A 17,285-nucleotide genomic window follows, 5' to 3' on the forward strand; every position below is an offset into this window, starting at 1 on the left:
GTAAATACATCTGGCCCAGGGGTTTTTTTCTTGGGTAGTTTTTTGATTACCGCTTCAATTTCTTTGCTGGTAATTGGTTTGTTTAGATTTTGTGTTTCTTCCTTGGTCAGTCTTGGAAGGTTGTATTTTTCTAGGAAGTTGTCCATTTCTTCTAGGTTTTCCAGCTTGTTGGCATATAGGTTTTCATAGTGGTCTCTAATAATTCTTTGTATTTCTGTTGGGTCCGTCGTGATGTTTCCTTTCTCATTTCTGATTCTGTTGATGTGTGTTGATTCTCTTTTTCTCTTAATAAGTCTGGCTAGAGGCTTATCTATTTTGTTTATTTTCTCAAAGAACCAGCTCTTGGATTCATTGATTTTTGCTATTGTTTTATTCTTCTCAATTTTGTTTATTTCTTCTCTGATCTTTATTATGTCCCTCCTTCTGCTGACTTTAGGCCTCATTTGTTCTTCTGTTTCCAATTTTGATAATTGTGACATTAGACTATTCATTTGGGATTGTTCTTCCTTCTTTAAATATGCCTGGATTGCTATATACTTTCCTCTTAAGACTGCTTTTGCTGCATCCCACAGAAGTTGGGGCTTTGTGTTATTGTTGTCATTTGTTTCCATATATTGCTGGATATCCATTTTAATTTAGTCATTGATCCATTGACTATTTAGAAGTGTGTTGTTAAGCCTCCATGTGTTTGTGAGCCTTTTTGCCTTCTTGGTACAATTTATTTCTAGTTTTACACCTTTGTGGTCTGAAAAGTTGGTTGGTAGGATTTCAGTCTTTTTGAATTTACTGAGGCTCTTTCTGTGGCCTAGTATGTGGTCTATTCTGGAAAATGTTCCATGTGCACTTGAGAAGAATGTGTATGTTGTTGCTTTTGGGTGTAGAGTTCTGTAGATGTCTATTAGGTCCATCTGTTCTAGTGTGTTGTTCAGTGCCTCTGTGTCCTTACTTATTTTCTATCTGGTGGATCTGTCCTTTGTAGTGAATGGTATGTTGAAGTCTCCTAAAATGAATGCATTGCAGTCTATTTCCTCCTTTAGTTCTGTTAGTATTTGTTCCACATATGCTGGTGCTCCTGTGTTGGGTGCATATATATTTATAATTGTTATATCCTCTTGTTGGACTGAGCCCTTTATCATTATATAATGTCCTTCTTTATCTCTTGTTACTTTCTTTGTTTTGAAGTCCATTTTGTCTGATACTAGTACTGCGACACCTGCTTTTTTCTCCCTATTGTTTGCATGAAATATCTTTTTCCATCCCTTGACTTTTAGTCTGTGCATATCTTTGGATTTGAGGTGAGTCTCTTGTAAGCAGCATATAGATGGGTCTTGTTTTTTTTCTCCGTTCAGTGACTCTATGTCTTTTGATTGGTTCATTCAGTCCATTTATACTTAGGGTGATTATTGATAGGTATGTACTTATTGCCATTTCAGGCTTTAGATTCGTGGTTACCAAAGGTTCCAGTTTACTTTCCTTACTATCTAAGAGTCTAACTTAACTTACGTAGTATGCTGTTACAAACACAATCTAAAAGTTCTTTTCTATTTCTCCTCCTTTTTCTTCCTCCTTCATTCTTTATATATTAGGTATCAAATTCTATACTTTTTCTCTATCCCTTGATTGACTTTGGGGTTAGTCAATTTAATTTTGCATTTGCCTCACAATCAGCTGCTCCACCCTCCCTACCGTGATTTTACTACCTCTGGTGACAGCTATCCAACCCTAGGAACAGTTCCATCTATAGCAGTCCCTCCAAAATAGACTGCAGAGATGGTTTGTGGGAGGTAAACTCTCTCAGCTTTTGCTTATCTGGAAATTGTTTAATCCCTCCTTCAAATTTAAATGATAATCTTGCTGGATAAAGTAATCTTGGTTCCAGGCCCTTCTTCTTCATGGCATTTAATACATCATGCTGCTCCTTTCTGCCCTGTAAGGTTTCTGCTGAGAAGTCTGTTGTTAGTCTGATGGGCTTTCCTTTGTATGTGATCTTATTTCTGCCTCTGGCTGCTTTTAACAGTCTGTCCTTATTCTTGATCTTTCCCATTTTAATTACTATGTGTCTTGCTGTTGTCTTCCTTGGGTCCCTTGTGTAGGGGGATCTGTGGATCTCCATGGCCTGAGAGACTATCTCCTTCCCAAGATTGGGGAAGTTTTCAGCAACTACCTCCTCAAAGACACCTTCTATCCCTTTCTCTTTTCTTTTTCTGGATATTGTTCTGCTTGGATTGGTCACACAGTTCTCTCAATATTCTTTCATTTTTAGAGATCCTTTTTTCTCTCTGTGCCTCAGCTTCTTTGTATTCCTCTTCTCTAGTTTCTATTTCATTTATTGTCTCCTCCACCATATCCAACCTGCTTTATTACCCTCCATTGTGTTCTTTAATTATTGGATCTCTGACCTGAATTCATTCCTGAGTTCTTGGATGTATTTCCATACCTCCATTAGGATGTTGATGATTTTTATTTTGAACTCCCTTTCAGGAAGAGTCATGAGGTCCATATCATTTAAATCTTTCTCGGGAGTTGTACTAACAGTTTTACTCTGGACAAGGTTCCTTTGGCGTTTCATGTTTGTATATGGCGCCCTCTAGTGTCCAGAAGGTCTATTCTGGAGCTGCTCAGCCCTGAAGCGATGTCGGGGTTCGCAGGGGAGCGGTACTGGTGCCTGGGGGGAGGAAAGCGCTGTTCCCTGCCTCCCGGCTGCTGTGCCTGTCTCCACTGCCTGAGCCAGTGGGCCGGTCACACAGGTATAAGTTTTTGTCCCAGAGCAGCCAGATATGGATCCCTGCTTTCCACAAGCAGCTGGAATCCCAGTCTCCCCAGGAACTCTGCCTGTATTAACTTTCCAACCCAGTAGTCGTGTGAGTCTCATGAAAGCACCATGAAATGTAGGTTTGTGCTCCCAGAGCAGATCTCCGGAGCCAGGTATTCAGCAGTCCCAGGCCTCCCACTCCCTCCCTGCTCCGTTTCTCTTCCTCCCGCTGTGAGCTGGGGTGGGGGAGGGGCTCGGGTCCCGCGGAGCCACAGCTCTGATACGTTACCCCGTTCACTGAGGTCTGCTCTTTTCTCCAGGTGTGTGCAGTCTGACGCCGTCCTCTTTCCTGTTGCTCTCAGGATTAGTTGCGCCAATTAAATTTTCTAATTGTATCGTTTTAGGAGGAAGCCTCTGTCTCTCCTCTCACGCTGCCATCTTTAATCCGAATCCCCCTAGTTTTTACATTTTTAAGTGATTTTAAAAATTCAAAAGGAAAATAATCCGTGGCACATGAATATTATATTGAATTCAATTTTAGTGCTGAAAAATTAGGTTTTATTGGAACCAGGCCATTTACATATTAACTATGACTGCTCTCATACTACAGTAACAGAGTTGAGTAGATGTGAGAGAGGCCGGTTCACCCACAAAGCCCGAAATATTTATTACCCAGTCCTTTAGAGAAATATGGTTTCCACCCCTGGTCTACACAGTCACTGTGTTTTTGTGGTTTGAGTTTAGGTAAAGGGAAAAAATAGCTAAAATATCAACTGTTTATCAAGCATTGTATTAGACACGATGTTGATCATTTTTTATTTTCCCAGCAAACCTGGGTAGTTCTATCATTCCCATTTTACAGAGCAGGTAAGTGAGACCTAGAAGAGACAAAACAAGCTGTCCAAGGTCACAGCCACTAAGTGAAAGCCCTGAGGTGTATGTTTGTTTGTTCTGTCTGACCTGAGTCTACCTTGAACAGTGTACCCCACAGCGCCTGAATTTATTCCATCCTTGGCTGAATAATTTACTTAGAAGCTTTGTCCCATGTGTCTTAATGGCTGACCCGAAGTGGCATCTCTTAAACAGGCTGTGGAAAGGGGTGGGGAAGCTGGGTTCCTCTCTCCCCACTGCTTGCTGAGATTCTTCAACAAGAACTTCCTGGGCCCTTCGCGTTCCTCCTGGAGGTGGGCACAGGTGCCTGACTTCTCAGCTGGCTTGGCCGAGAGCTGGGGGAGTTTTCACAGTTGCTGTGCTGATCCCTGCCTCACAGCCTGAGTCTCCTCCTCACAGCTGGGGTTGACAGCCTGGCCCCTATGCCAGGAAAGGAGGGCTAGGGCTCAGTTCTCCATGAGGCCCGGGAAGGCAGTGTGCATAGTCCAGAAGCATACCCCTATGTCTCTAATTTGTCATTGTCATTCAGGCTTACAAGGAATGGAAGATCATCTCCTCGTTTACACCTTCACTACCTGACTCCAGAGAGGAAAACCGGCCACTGATTGAAGTGCCTCTGGAGAAACCCAGCTCCTCCCATGGTTGGCCTCTCACGGTGAATCCAGAAATGTACAAGGTGATTTCTGTCATTTGTCCATTTGATAGGGAGCCAGTAAACAAGGCTTGGGCGAGAAGGTGGGTTAAAGGAGCTTTGGACCTGGCTGGCTTCTGAACATAAATGCTGGGGAGTAGAGGGTGGGAAAGGGAGTGGCTGAGATCTCAGTGTTGGCACCCCCCACCTTTTCTGGAAGACATCTAGGCATGACAGGGGCAGGGGGCACTGTCTGAAAGTAGAAGGGGAAGGTGTACCTTCTCTTCACCCCCTGGAACCCAGTTCTGTCTACGTTGCAGACAGGGAGCTCAGAAGGGATGTCCAGGACTATAGTTAGTGGAGATTGTGGTGTACCAGCCTTGGCTATGTTGGAGAGGAAGGATTTTCCTCTGCCCTTCAAGGTTCTTTTGGCTGGTTTAAGAATTACATTGATGTGAAGCAGATTAACAGGAGAAAATAACAGTTATGTATGTTGAAGGAATCCATGTAAGCATGAGAGATCCAAACACAGGCAGAGTGAGGTGTAAATGTATCCAGAACCTAGGAGAAGGGGATGGGGCTCTGGGACTTCCAAGGGAAGGAAAGTAACTCACAAGACAATGAGGAAGAGCATAAGCACACCCTGGAAATACGGGTTTGGCTGTAGCCCACCACAATAAAGCAAATAGCGCAACAGAGCAAGTCAATTGAATTTTGGCTTCCAGTGCACATAGAAGTTATATTTACACTGTGCTATAGGCTATTACATGTGCAATAGCACCATGTCTAAGAAAACCAAAGTACATGCCTTAATTAAAAAATACTGCTAGAAAGGGCTAACCATCATCTGAGCTTTCAGCCAGCTGTAATCACTGCTTACAGACTACAAATACAACAAATGCACTAATAATGAAAAAGTTTGAAATATTGTGAGAATTCCCAATATGTCACACAGAGACATGAAATGAGAAGATGCTGTTGGAACAATGGTGCCAACAGACTTGCTGGATGCAGGACCTCCACAAACCTCCAATTTGTTAAAACACAGTATCTGTGAGGCACAGTAAAGCAGAGGGCAAAGGATGAGGTGTGCCTGTCAATGTTAGGTAAACGGACATTTGTGGGGCACACGGAAGCAAGGGAGCAGGGAGAGGGAGTTTAACAGGCTTTGCAGAGCTCCTGCCTGTCCACCACCCCTGGAGCATCTTACACTGTGTTATATGTGGTGATGGCTCCCTTCCTGGAGTGGGTCCTGTATTTAAATTCTCTTAGGCAGTTGGGGGAAAGTTAAAGGTTCTGGCAAGGATACTTGCTTGTTAGATCTTCGCCTACTTGTGCCCTGGCTGCAGTGAGTTCCTCGAGTCCTGCTCACATCTGTGCTGTCCTTCTCTAAAACTTACTTTCTTTATTCCTCCAAAATCGGGGGAGGCCACTGAAACTTGTCACATCGTAGCTCTAGTTAGAAGCCTCTGTGCTTAATCCCATCTTAGCTCCTCAACGGAGAGCTGAAGCAGCTGTATACGGCCATCACCCGGGCTCGGGTTAACCTCTGGATCTTTGATGAGAACCCGGAGAGGCGGGCTCCTGCTTTCAAATATTTCATCAGAAGAAGTCTTGTCCAGGTTGTGAAGACAGATGAAAATAAAGGTAGGATCTCATTAACGTAGCCTGGCTGTTGTATAGAAAAGCAACTGTTCTTATGGTGTAAAGGGGATAGTTTTTTGCAAGCATTTTCTTTTCACAATCTTCTGAAGAATGAGAGTTTGCATTTATTGCCAAAGTGTGTGGGCGAGTATGGTTATAATGGGATTGAGCAGGTTGACTCCTTCTGGGAAGATGTCTTATTCGTCCTTTCAAAGTGGGGTCATGGGCAAGAATTAGAGGAAATAGGCTCTGTTGGGAGAATACAAATTACTATGGGCTTTGCACAGCTGATTGGCAATGTCTGTCCGCATAAAGAATGCATATATCTTTGACCCAGTAATTCCACTTCTAGGAATTCATCCTAGAGATATTTTTGCATAAAATCTCAAAGGTCCATGTACAAAAGGGCTCGACACAGGCCTCTTGGTAATTATAAGAGACTAAAAACACCTCCTTAGATGCTCCACCAATGTAAAACTGTTTGTAGTGGCTCTTCTGGTTCCAGTGGCTTCTCTGGTGGGGTGGGGTGTGTTAAGTAGATACGACAACTTTTGCTGTTTACTTTTATACTTTTCTGTGATGTTTGAAATGTTTAAAAAACTCCAGACCATTATCATGTATTGTTTTCATAGTTTACAAGGGCTAGCTAATTTTAAAAAATGGAGCAGAGATCTCCTGGTAGGATAACTAGGAGAGAAATAGCCCTTCAGAAAGAAGAAAATTGCTGTCTCTCTTGTAGGTTGGCTGCTCTACTGGCTCCCCAGGCCACGGTTAATTTCTCTAAGGAGAGGCGATGGGGCTGGGCTCGGCTACTGCACAGAGGGCTGCTGGATTCCTGAGCACTTTGCAGCCAACTTTATGGAGGCCATTTCTGGTCACAGCCAGTGGCTCTGCTGGGGACTGGGACTAGGTGTTCTGTTCCTGGGTCTTGAATGTTGTGGTGTAATGAGAGTCAGTCATGGCGTTAAGAACTGGCTTCTCATTAAGGACTCTCCACCTGTGTGGCCATGACCTTGGCAGGTCACCTTCTCTCCCTGGGCCTGCACCTCCTCAATGAAAAGGGAAGCGAGTGGCTTGGCCTGCCCCCCACGGTTGTTCCTGATCTGCTTTGCAGCTCACAGTCCTTTTATTCTCCAAATATATTCTGGGACCCATTATAAGGGATCATTAAGACAAGTCATTTTCTTTAATTTAAAATTCAAGGGGAAAAAAGATGTCAAGTTTATTTTATATCTTGGTAGCATTCAGAAAACAATGAAAAGTACAGTCTTAATAGTGTAAGTTGCACATGGGAAGTCTGTAGGAACATTTGGACCTACTGTACAAGGGAGCTCGAGATGGGCATGGTGGCCATTCAATTCGGGGTTCTTCCACATGGAGTGGGCAAAGTGCATGGCCCTATGCAGACAGTCCATGGGGCTTTGCTGTGGGAATAAAATGTCACAGAGCACAAACAGTGCACATGGAGTCCAAGCAAGATGACACAGAGTCCCCTTTGCTTCGCACACAGCGTTGCAGGGCATGGCAGATGTCTGGCAAGGCAGGGTTAGCCTGCAAGGCTTAATGTATGTTTTGTGCCCTGTCAACACAGCTGGCCTGCCTGCCTTGCTGCCCCAGTTGCTATCCACTGGCCTGGGTGTCTCTGATCCCTGCAGCAGAGATTGGGTGGCAGCGCCATCCCGATATTCACTGTCTTTCCTGTGCTTTGTGGAGCTGTGGCTGAGAACCGCCGAAGTGTTGCCCACTGCTGGTGGTGCTCAGGGGGCCATAGCAGGGGGTGGCAGCCCCCAGCAGGCTAGGTGGGTAACAGAAGGGACCAACAGCAGGACTGCAGGACTGTGTCCGCCGATGGCAGCGTGCCGACAGCTGACTGCGAGGAGGGCATAGTCTGTACTTTGGGAAGTACTGTAAAATTTTGTAAAACCCTACTGCCTTCCTTGCTAAAGCCCCTGGACGAGAGTTTGCTGAGAGCTACATGGCTTTGGATTTTCAAGGAGGAATTACTTGCTCTCTGTCTTCTAATTCACGGTCATAGGAAGGAAAGTGGACCGAAGTCTAAGGCTCTCCTTCTTCCAAAGCCCACCACAGCCTGGCTAACATCTGTCTGAAATGAATATGGAAAGACAACACAGGTGTAGCCATATGCTAGGGCTTCCATAATAAAACACAGACTGAGTGGTTCACACAACAGAAATACTCCCCCTAGTTCCGGAGGCAAGGAGTCCAAGGTCATGGTGTCAGCAGAGTTGTTTCTCCTGAGGCCTCTCTCCTTTTTGTGGATGCCTGTCCTCTGTGCCAGCCACTGATGTCTCTATGTGTGTGTCCATCTCTTCTTATTAGGACACCAGTCAGCTTGGATTAGGCACTAACAGCCTCATTTTAACTTAATCTCCTCTTCAAAGGCCCCATCCCCGAGGATGTCACCTTCTAAAGCACTGGAGTGAGGGCTTCAACACATGCATTTTCATGGAGGAGGGGGTGCGAAATGCAGCCCATGGCCGCAGGTTTAAGCGAATGAATGCCCAGAGAGGCAGGCAAGCCCACTTCTTTTTCTCATTTTAGAGTTTGACGACAGCATGTTTGTGAAGACCTCAACCCCTGAGGAGTGGATTGCTCAAGGGGAATACTACGCCAAGCACCAGTGCTGGAAGGTGAGGTCTGGACCCGGAGCGGGGCTGAGGCCCTTGGAGGCCATGGCCTCCTCCCACCTGCCGGGCAGGTCTCCCACCACGGCACTTGTCATAGGGTTAGGGTGAGAGTTGTAGTGTTTGTGCCACTGCTTCAGAAACTTCAGGTCACCCTTGATGGGGACAGCTCCCCTCCTGTCCCTTGCCCAGTGCAAGCGGGACAGCCCCTCATTTTGGCCGACAGCCCACATGTACCTGTTGGTAGGAACACGGAGGGCCCAGCCTCTGCCCCACCAAGGCATCCTCCTGTTTCTTTTCTTCCCCTGCTGTGCTCAAAGCTTAAAAGCTTTTGCTGTCCTCATACTGCATTTTAAAGTAGTAACAAATTGGTCCCCTTGTTTGTTTTCCAAGTTGATCAGACATGGACTTGCCTGCCCGTCTGACTCTGATGAGCAGGGTTAAGCTTTTCCTCCAAACCATGCAGACTGACTGATGTCCAGCCACAAGCCCTCTGGAGCCTGAGGAGTCTCCTTCTGGGAGTGATAATTGTCAGTCCTCTCAAAATAGTGAAGTCACCTGAAGAGCTCCATGCCTCCCCCAGTGGGCATCCCCCCACATCTGGAGGCCTCGGGTGAGGCAGTGTGGCATGTGGGTTTCCCATGATGCAGGGGTAATGTCTTCACCTGAAGGTCACAAATGCCTTTAGCTCACCAAAGTCGGCACAGGCATCTCATCCTGTCTCTGCTGTGCCATCTGCAGCTAGTGGGAGGTGTCCCCTCATGACTGCATAACGGCTGCAGCAGCGCCAGGCCCCCATTCCCTCAGCAGCAGCCCCCCCAGGCATGAATGAAGTACAGGCACTTTCTTCTCATGGGCCTTTATTTATCATGACATCCCCAGTGGACTTCCTGCACCTCACTGGTCAGTGCTAGGTCGCATGCCCATGCCTGGCTGCAGGGAGTCAGACAGAGCAGTCCCGCCTGGCAGTTTCAGCCCCTCCTGGGAGGCCAGTTCTGCCATTAGGCCAGAAAGGGAGAAGGAGAGTTCAGTGTAGTGCTTCTTCTGGTCTGAACTCAGCTGCCGAGTCTACTTTTAGGTTGCCTCCTGGCTGCCTCTTGGCTTGGATGATGGGGTACAAGCGTTTCTTGTATGAATCACATGTCCTTCATCCTCCAGCAGGTGGCCTGGGCCTGTTTGCAGGATGCCTGAGCAGGATCAAAGAGTGGCACAAGCACCCGAGGCCTCAAGCTGGCCTAGAGTTAATTCTGTTGCATTCTGTTGGCCTAAGCAAGTCATAGCCCAGATCTGAAGGAGGGGAGACAGGCAGCACTGTCAGTAGGAGAAGCCACAGAATATACTATAAAGGGGAGTGGACAGATACAGGCAGGGGTAAAGGACTGTGGCCACCCTTGCCCTCCATTGTAAGGGGTGAGAAAACAGAATTTGCACGGCTTTGTGTTGGGGTGTGTCTGGAAATCGGGTCTGTAACTTTGGAGCATTTAGCTGACAGAGTCTCACAACTTTATTCCCTGCCTGTCCTTGCTACAATTGGAAAGAAATACTGAACACTTGGCTGTTGTAAAACCAAGGGTTCTGTGTTTGGAGAGGGGTGAGGAGGGAAGGAGGGAATAAATGGGCAGCAGGCGTGGATATGAAACTGGGAAACTGTATAAGGTCTCCACCTTTTCCATCAGAACACTGTTGGTGTTACCCATACATGTTGCCCTTGGCTTTCCTAAGCTTCTTCCCTTTAAAAGTGCCCTTGGAATATGCTCGAGTCTAAAATCTCAGGGGAGCTGGCGCAGGTGAGAGTGTTATTAAAAGCCCCTCTGCCTGACTTGCTCTGACTCTGTGGGAGGGCTCCCGGACTCCGGTGGTCACTGAGCTCTGGCTGCCTATCTGTGCATGGTTTAGAACCACCGTACAAATGGAAACTGCTTGAGACTCAATCATTCAGCAAATTCCTGTTGAGTTATGGGCCAAGCATTGTGTTTGGGTCTTGGGGAGATGATGGTGAATGACAGCCTAAATAAGTGTGTGGTTCCAGCTGCGGACAATGTCACAGACCAGCTGCCCCCAGAACTGCCAGGCCTGGCCTGGGAGGCTGCTTTGAGTGGGAGCCTTGAGCTGAGATCTATAGGATGAATGAAATTAACCAGGCAGAGAAGGGCTGGAAGAGCATTTCAGTCAGAGGGAACAGTGTGTACGAAGGCTTTGTGGTGGGAAGCAGTGTGGCACAGGTCATGGGAATGAAAGGAGGCCAATGGGACTTGGGGAGGCTGGAGCAAAGAGCCTGAGGGGGAGATGCTGTCCTGTCCACTTTTCAGCAATTGCCGCTGAGTCCTTCCCTTGCCCACAAGCTGGAGTGCATGTGAACTTTTGCCCGGTAGCCTGTGCTTTGAAGCACGGTGTTAGCATTCCGGCTTTAGAAAAGCAGACCTCCGCTGGCAGGCATGAGGGTGCAGGCAGCTCCCCCGGGATACTTGTCTGCCCTCTTGTTATTTGGCTGACACAGATCTGCATGGCCACGGGTCTGGTCAGTCATCTTTAGAATGTGTTGGTACCATCTCTACCCCATTTCTACCCTCAGTAGGTGCTCCAGCAACATGGCCAGTTAGTGGTTTAGTCACTAACTAAAGAAAAGTCCCCAGGTGACTTCGGCCAATTGCTGCAGGTCTTGGCCTAAGGTTGCTGCTGTGTACAGCGAGAGAGAGGAAAGCTCTCACACGTGGCTGTTGAAAGATGAAAAGAGGTCATTACTATGGTGACCTGTAAAAATATGTAAGGTTCCCCTGCTATCTGAAAGCAATATTCTACAAAACCTTCTGTAAGCCAAAATGGTGTAAAGTGAAGAAGCAATTACCCTTAATTTATGTGGAAAAAAGTTTTGAGCATTCCCAGAGCCCCAAAATAACCTTCCTTCGCCATTTGGATATCTTAGGACACATCTTGCTATCAGATGCACAAAATAAGTCGAGATAAAGCCCAGAGGCTCATAGATACAGTTGGAGCATCTTGATGCTGAGCTGCTGAGTGTGGTTCCCAGGAGGGCATGGGGGGGCCCCTTGAGGCTCGGGGTGGCCGCTGCTTCTGTAAGGGCTGCTGCAGAGCAGACGCTGAGCTCTATTCTCACTTCTCTCCTTCCTTCATGAAAGGGAAAATCCTCTCTGGATTTCTTTTAGTTAGGGAAACAGGGACTAACGTAGGTCTTGCCTAAAAGCTGAGTGACATCACACAAACTTTCAAGCAGGGGTGAGCTGTATTTGCCTTTTCTGTTGCTTCTGGGTGCTTCTGAAAGGAACCTTGGAGTGTGAAGTGTTAGCTGGCAATCCTGTTGGGCATTATCCTCTGGGGCCATTTCCTCCTGCTTACCAGCACCTTCCTGTTCCCCCTTCTCCAACTGGGCTGGCCTTGGACTCCACCCTTTGTCAGTGCAGACACAGAATGCACATCACCTCCATTACCTTGCTGGGATCGAAACCTTTTGTCTATTCCAGGTTGCAGCCAAGTGTTACCAAAAAGGAGGTGCATTTGAGAAGGAGAAACTGGCGTTGGCCCACAACACTGCCCTGAACATGAAATCGAAGAAAGTCAGCCCCAAGTAAGAGTCCCTGGCATCATCCAATGAGATCGACAGCTTATGTGCATTGGTGTGTGGCCAACAATCCACGGAAGTCTGTTTTCTTCCCTCCTCCCAGGGAAAAGCAGGTGCAGTACTTGGAACTGGCTAAGACCTATTTGGAGTGCAATGAGCCACAACTGTCCCTTAAGTGTCTGAGCTACGCCAAGGAGTTCCATCTCTCTGCCCAGCTGTGCGAGAGGCTGGGGCAGGTAGGGCCTCTGCCTGGGGCTGCTCATGGGAGAACAGGGCTTCCCTTGAGCAGCTGGGGTGGGGGTGGTGGTGGCCCACCTCCACCTGCGTCAGGAAGGGGCTTGGCTCCAGCAGGGGAGCCCTGGTTTGTCTTCCTCGCCAGTGGTTAGGCCGCTCCAAAGACAAGTGTGTGTCCACATCTGTGTGAGTGGTTGAGCCTCGACACCGGCCAGTGGAAGGCCTGATGTTTGAGTCAAAGGGAAGATGGGCTTGGGAATATTCCTGCCTGCCTTCTCCCTGTGTTCAGTCTGGATTCTGCCTGTGCAGAGGGCCTGGCACGTACATGGTGGTTTTTCTGTGTTCTCACTCAGTAATTGCTCTACATCTGCACAACCAATTTGGCAGCCACAAGCCGCTTGTGGCTATTTTATTTAAAATTTAAGTTAATTAAAATGTAATACAATTAAAAATTCAGCTCCTAGTCTCACTGGCACATTTCAAGTGCTCGTGGTTACAGACATTTCTGTCACTGCAGAGAGCTCCCTGGGACAGAGCTGCTAGACTAGAGCACAGCTACTCAGAGTGGACAGCATGCTGACGGGCCATGACTGGTGTTTGCAGCAAGGTTAGCTTGGAAGATGCGAGTCAGCAGTCAGAGATGTATATAGCCATTTGGCATTCTGTGATATCCAAGTGGTGACGATCTTCTTAGAGGTTCTTTTTAACTGAGCTATAATTGACATACAACAAGATGATTTGGTATATTTATATATTGCAAGATGATTCCCACAGGAAGTTTAGTTAACACCCATCACCACACAGAACTACACAATTTTTTCCTCTGGTTATGAGAACTTAAGATCTACTTCAAATATTCGATACAGTGTTGTTAACAGTAGTCACCATGCTGTCCATTATGTGGTTCATTTTCAGTGTATCAGTTGAGATGGACTGGGCCATCTGGTGGTGTAAACCCAGCTGGCCCCTCATGGCAGGCAGTTTGAGAAGCTGTGCCCTGGAGCGCCCACTGTGGCGGCTGCACCCCCCGGTACAGGGCTTTATGACCCTCCGGTGTGGGGAGGTGGGTTTCTGTGTCTCTGCATGAAGTGTAGTAGCCCCTTGATCCTCAGAGCATCCTGGGCCTTGGCTGGTGTGGGGGTACCTCCTGGGGAGTCTCAAGTGTGGCCCCAAGTCATTGTCAAAGAAGATAAGGCTTTCTCAAAGCTGCCTGTCCTGCCCCAAGTTTATTATGGGATGTGATTTGTTAGGATGTGGGAGATGGGGATGGAATAGGGATTTCAGCATGGGTAGAAATTTGGGTCCTAAGATTCCTGAACTTTCCATGTTCCTTAGCTTCCCCCCCACCAATCCCCAATGTCACCGCAGCTTGGACCCTAAGCAGTGACAACTCCAGGGAACAGGCCCAGGCCTATTGCTTTCCTCTGTGGGCCTGCCAGTGCCTGCTGTGACCTCCTCCCAGTTTACTCCCCTTGTCCACCCCGCAGGCTGCCAAGCTTGCCTCTGAAAGTGGGTGGCGCAGGGAACCAGGGGGCCCTAAGTACAGTGCATGTCCCTTCTCCAGGACTTCAGTTCCTTCAGTGTGGAGGCCACCTGCCCCTGGGGGCACAGCCTTCCCTCCTTCCTTCTGCTTGGCTGCAGGTGGCAGCTTTCTCTGCCTTCTCTCACCCAGTACATTCTAGCATCTGCAGGCCCCACCCTGGCTAGGGTCTGGTCCCTTTCTTTGTTGAGGCTTCTCCCGGGAAGGGTGTTCAGCCCCCAGCCAGCATCAGACCTCTTGTGGCCATCCCACCAAACAATCGGCATGATTCAAATCAACCAGCTTGGCAGCAGCCTTTGTCAAAACCCTTAGGCCAAATCGCCTGTCTGTTCCCAGCTCCCACATGTGTGCTACCCGTGGGAACACACGGTTTGAGGGGGCCACGGGAGTGTAAGACTTCCCTTCAGGGCTGCCTCTGCCTCATCAGCTCCCTGCATCTCCCCAGACAGCTGCACTGGTTTCCCTGGAAACCTCTCGAGGCTCTCGCTCTGGGTGGTAGTTGGAGGCCTCTTCAGGGAGCCGAGTGGGCCTGAGCGGGAGCTGCTGAGTAGAGTCAGCCCCATCTTCTTTCTCCAGTTGGGCTCACACTTGGTGCCTTCCATGGCCTCACTCACACTCAGGGATTTTTCTTCTGAGTAAACAGCATAGTTGAAAAGAGGAAAAGAAGAAGGGTATTAGATGTCCTGGTTATGGGGTTACTGCTGTGGCCGAGATGGCTCTGGGAGCTCCCTGGTCTGTGAGGTCTCTGGGCATACGAGAACCTTACACCTGAATCTTGTTTATACTTCGGCACCTTGTGTAGCTTGTCTATTTAATAAAACCTAGCTAAGATTTATTAGCATGCCTGGCATATGTATTCTGTCATGTTTCATTTTGATTTTGTTTTCTCTTTAGGCCTCAGGTGAAGCATGGAGAATCATGAAATTAAACAGTCAACAGAGAAATGTGTGCCCACTGTGTGCCAGGCATGCTGGGTGCTCAGCAGCCACAGAGCAGGGCCTCTGCCTTGCAGAGCTTTCCTCCAGTGTGGGAGAGAGATGGTAGATAAGCGCGTCTAGAGAGATGGTAGATAAGTACACAAGATGTCGGCAGTGAAGGGGCCAGGTGAGGGGAGAGAGGGCGTTGTGTGTTGCTGTTTGAGGTAGCAGGCAGTCAGATTGCTGACTGCTAAGCAGAGACTGTGGGAACACCTGGTGGAGGGCATCTCAGGCCAAGGATTCTTGCAGGGAAAAGCCCCACGGGTGGGAGTGTGCAGGCGAGTTGGAAGAACTGCAAGGAAGCCGGTTTGGCCAGAGCACAGCAAGTGGGGTAGAAACGGTAAAATGAGCAAGAGGAGGTGGCAGGAACAAATTGTGCAGAACCTGGCAGTCTGTGACATTAGTTACCCCAAAGCATTTAACATGTGTCCCCACAGACATGCATAATTGAGAATAAAGAACAGTATTTTCCATATGTTTCTATTTCAAGCTTATCTAAATGACATCTGTTCTGGTTTTCCTTTTCTCACCACCTGCTCTAGTGTTAAGGTCTGGCCAGGTGTCTGATCATGGATAGTATTCCAGAATGGGCACCCACTGCCTTTGACTTCCCATTTTCCCAGTGGTGAGCAGACACATAGTTCCATAAGCACAGTGCGTCTGCTCCCAGGCCTGAGGAATGCTGGGAGTGGGCTCTCATAGTCTCAATTTCACTTTGTGCCAGAGGCTCCCTTGTGCCCCACATTCTTGATGATGTTCAGTGGGTTCTGATTTTCTAATTTTTGAAAACCTCATGGGGTGCATTTCACTCTGGTTTTACCGGCATTTCTCTTGTTGAGCGTCTGCATTTACTTCTTAGTGGTTCAGTTTTCCCCCACTGCACCCTGCCTGGTTGTGACCCATGCCAGATTTCTGTTGTGTTTTCAGAAAAGTCTTTTTCATGTGGTTGTAGGAAACTGTTCTATGTTCTAGACCTGTCCAGTCTAGTATGGCAGCCACTAGCCGCATGTGGCAATTTAAGCTGAAATTAATGAAAATGAAATGAAATGAAAAATTGAGTTCCTCGGTTGCCACTGTTCACATTCATGTGCTCACTGTTCACTCGTGGCTAGTGGCTACCATAGTGGCCAGCAAGTGGCCAGCAAAGAGAGGGGGTATCTGTCTTCACAGACAGGTCTATTTGATGGTTCTGGTCTAGGTGTCAATGGTCGTTTTCTCTCCATCAATGCTATCTCACATGCTCTTCATTGAACAGTTTGTTTATTGTTTTATTTTTTTACTTTTTAATTTTGTTGTCATTAATCTACAATTACATGAAGAACATTATGTTTACTAGAGTTCCCCCTTCACCAAGTCCCCCCCACAAACCCCATTACAGTACTGCCCATCAGTGTAGTAAGATGCTGTAGAGTCACTACTTGTCTTCTCTGTGTTGTACAGCCCTCCCCATGCCCCCCCCACATTATACATGCTAATCGTAATACCCCCTTTCTTTTTCCCCTTCCTTATCCCTCCCTTCCCTCCCATTCTCCCCAGTCCCTTTCCCTTTGGTATCTGTTAGTCCATTCTTAGGTTCTGTGATTCTGCCGCTGTTTTGTTCCTTCAGTCCTTCTTTGTTCCTATACTCCACATATGAGTGAAATCATTTGGTGTTTGTCTTTCTCTGCCTGGCTTATTTATACCCTCCAGCTCCATCCATGTTGTTGCAAATGGTAGGATTTGTTTTCTTCTTATGGCTGAATAATATTCCATTGTGTTTATGTACCACATCTTTTTTATCCATTCATCTACTGATGGACACTTAGGTTGCTTCCATTTCTTGGCTATTGTAAATAGTGGCTTTTGGATGTAGAGTTCTATAGATGTCTATTAGGTCCATCTGTTCAAGTGTGTTGTTCAGTGCCTCTGTGTCCTTATGTATTTTCTGTCTGGTGGATCTATCCTTTGGAGTGAGTGGTGTGTTGAACTCTCCTAAAATGAATGCATTGCATTCTCTTTCCTCCTTTAGTTCTGTTAGTATTTGTTTCACATATGTTGGTGCTCCTATGTTGGGTGCATATATATTTATAATGGTTATATCCTCTTGTTGGACTGAGCCCTTTATCAGTATGTAATGTCCCTCTTTATCTTTTGTTACTTTCTTTGTTTTGAAGTCTATTTTGTCTTATACTAGTACTGCAACACCTGCTTTTTTTCTCCCTGTTGTTTGCATGAAATATCTTTTTCCATCCCTTGGCTTTTAGTCTGTGCATGTCTTTGGGTTTGAGGTGAGTCTCTTGTAAGCAGCATAGAGATGGGTCTTGCTTTTTTATCCATTCTATTACTCTGTATCTTTTGATTGGTACATTCAGTCCATTTATATTTAGGGTGATTATTGAAAGATATGCACTTATT

The 17,285-nt window shown here is 47.1% G+C and overlaps 1 protein-coding gene across 4 annotated transcripts in view; it reads left to right on the forward strand.

Moving 5' to 3' along the window:
• The window catches only part of TRANK1 (tetratricopeptide repeat and ankyrin repeat containing 1), a 94,806-nt gene that overhangs the window by 65,819 nt on the left and 11,702 nt on the right, over positions 1–17,285 (forward strand). For all 4 annotated transcript variants that reach the window (XM_036921568.2, XM_036921567.2, XM_036921570.2 and 1 more), the window contains 5 exons: positions 4,173–4,319; positions 5,765–5,921; positions 8,481–8,569; positions 12,043–12,146; positions 12,244–12,376. In XM_036921568.2, the coding sequence (XP_036777463.2) occupies positions 4,173–4,319; positions 5,765–5,921; positions 8,481–8,569; positions 12,043–12,146; positions 12,244–12,376 (630 nt within the window). The remainder of the gene's footprint in view (positions 1–4,172; positions 4,320–5,764; positions 5,922–8,480; positions 8,570–12,042; positions 12,147–12,243; positions 12,377–17,285) is intronic.

Source organism: Manis pentadactyla, chromosome 14 (genome assembly GCF_030020395.1).
Source record: "Manis pentadactyla isolate mManPen7 chromosome 14, mManPen7.hap1, whole genome shotgun sequence".
Lineage (NCBI taxonomy): Eukaryota > Metazoa > Chordata > Mammalia > Pholidota > Manidae > Manis > Manis pentadactyla.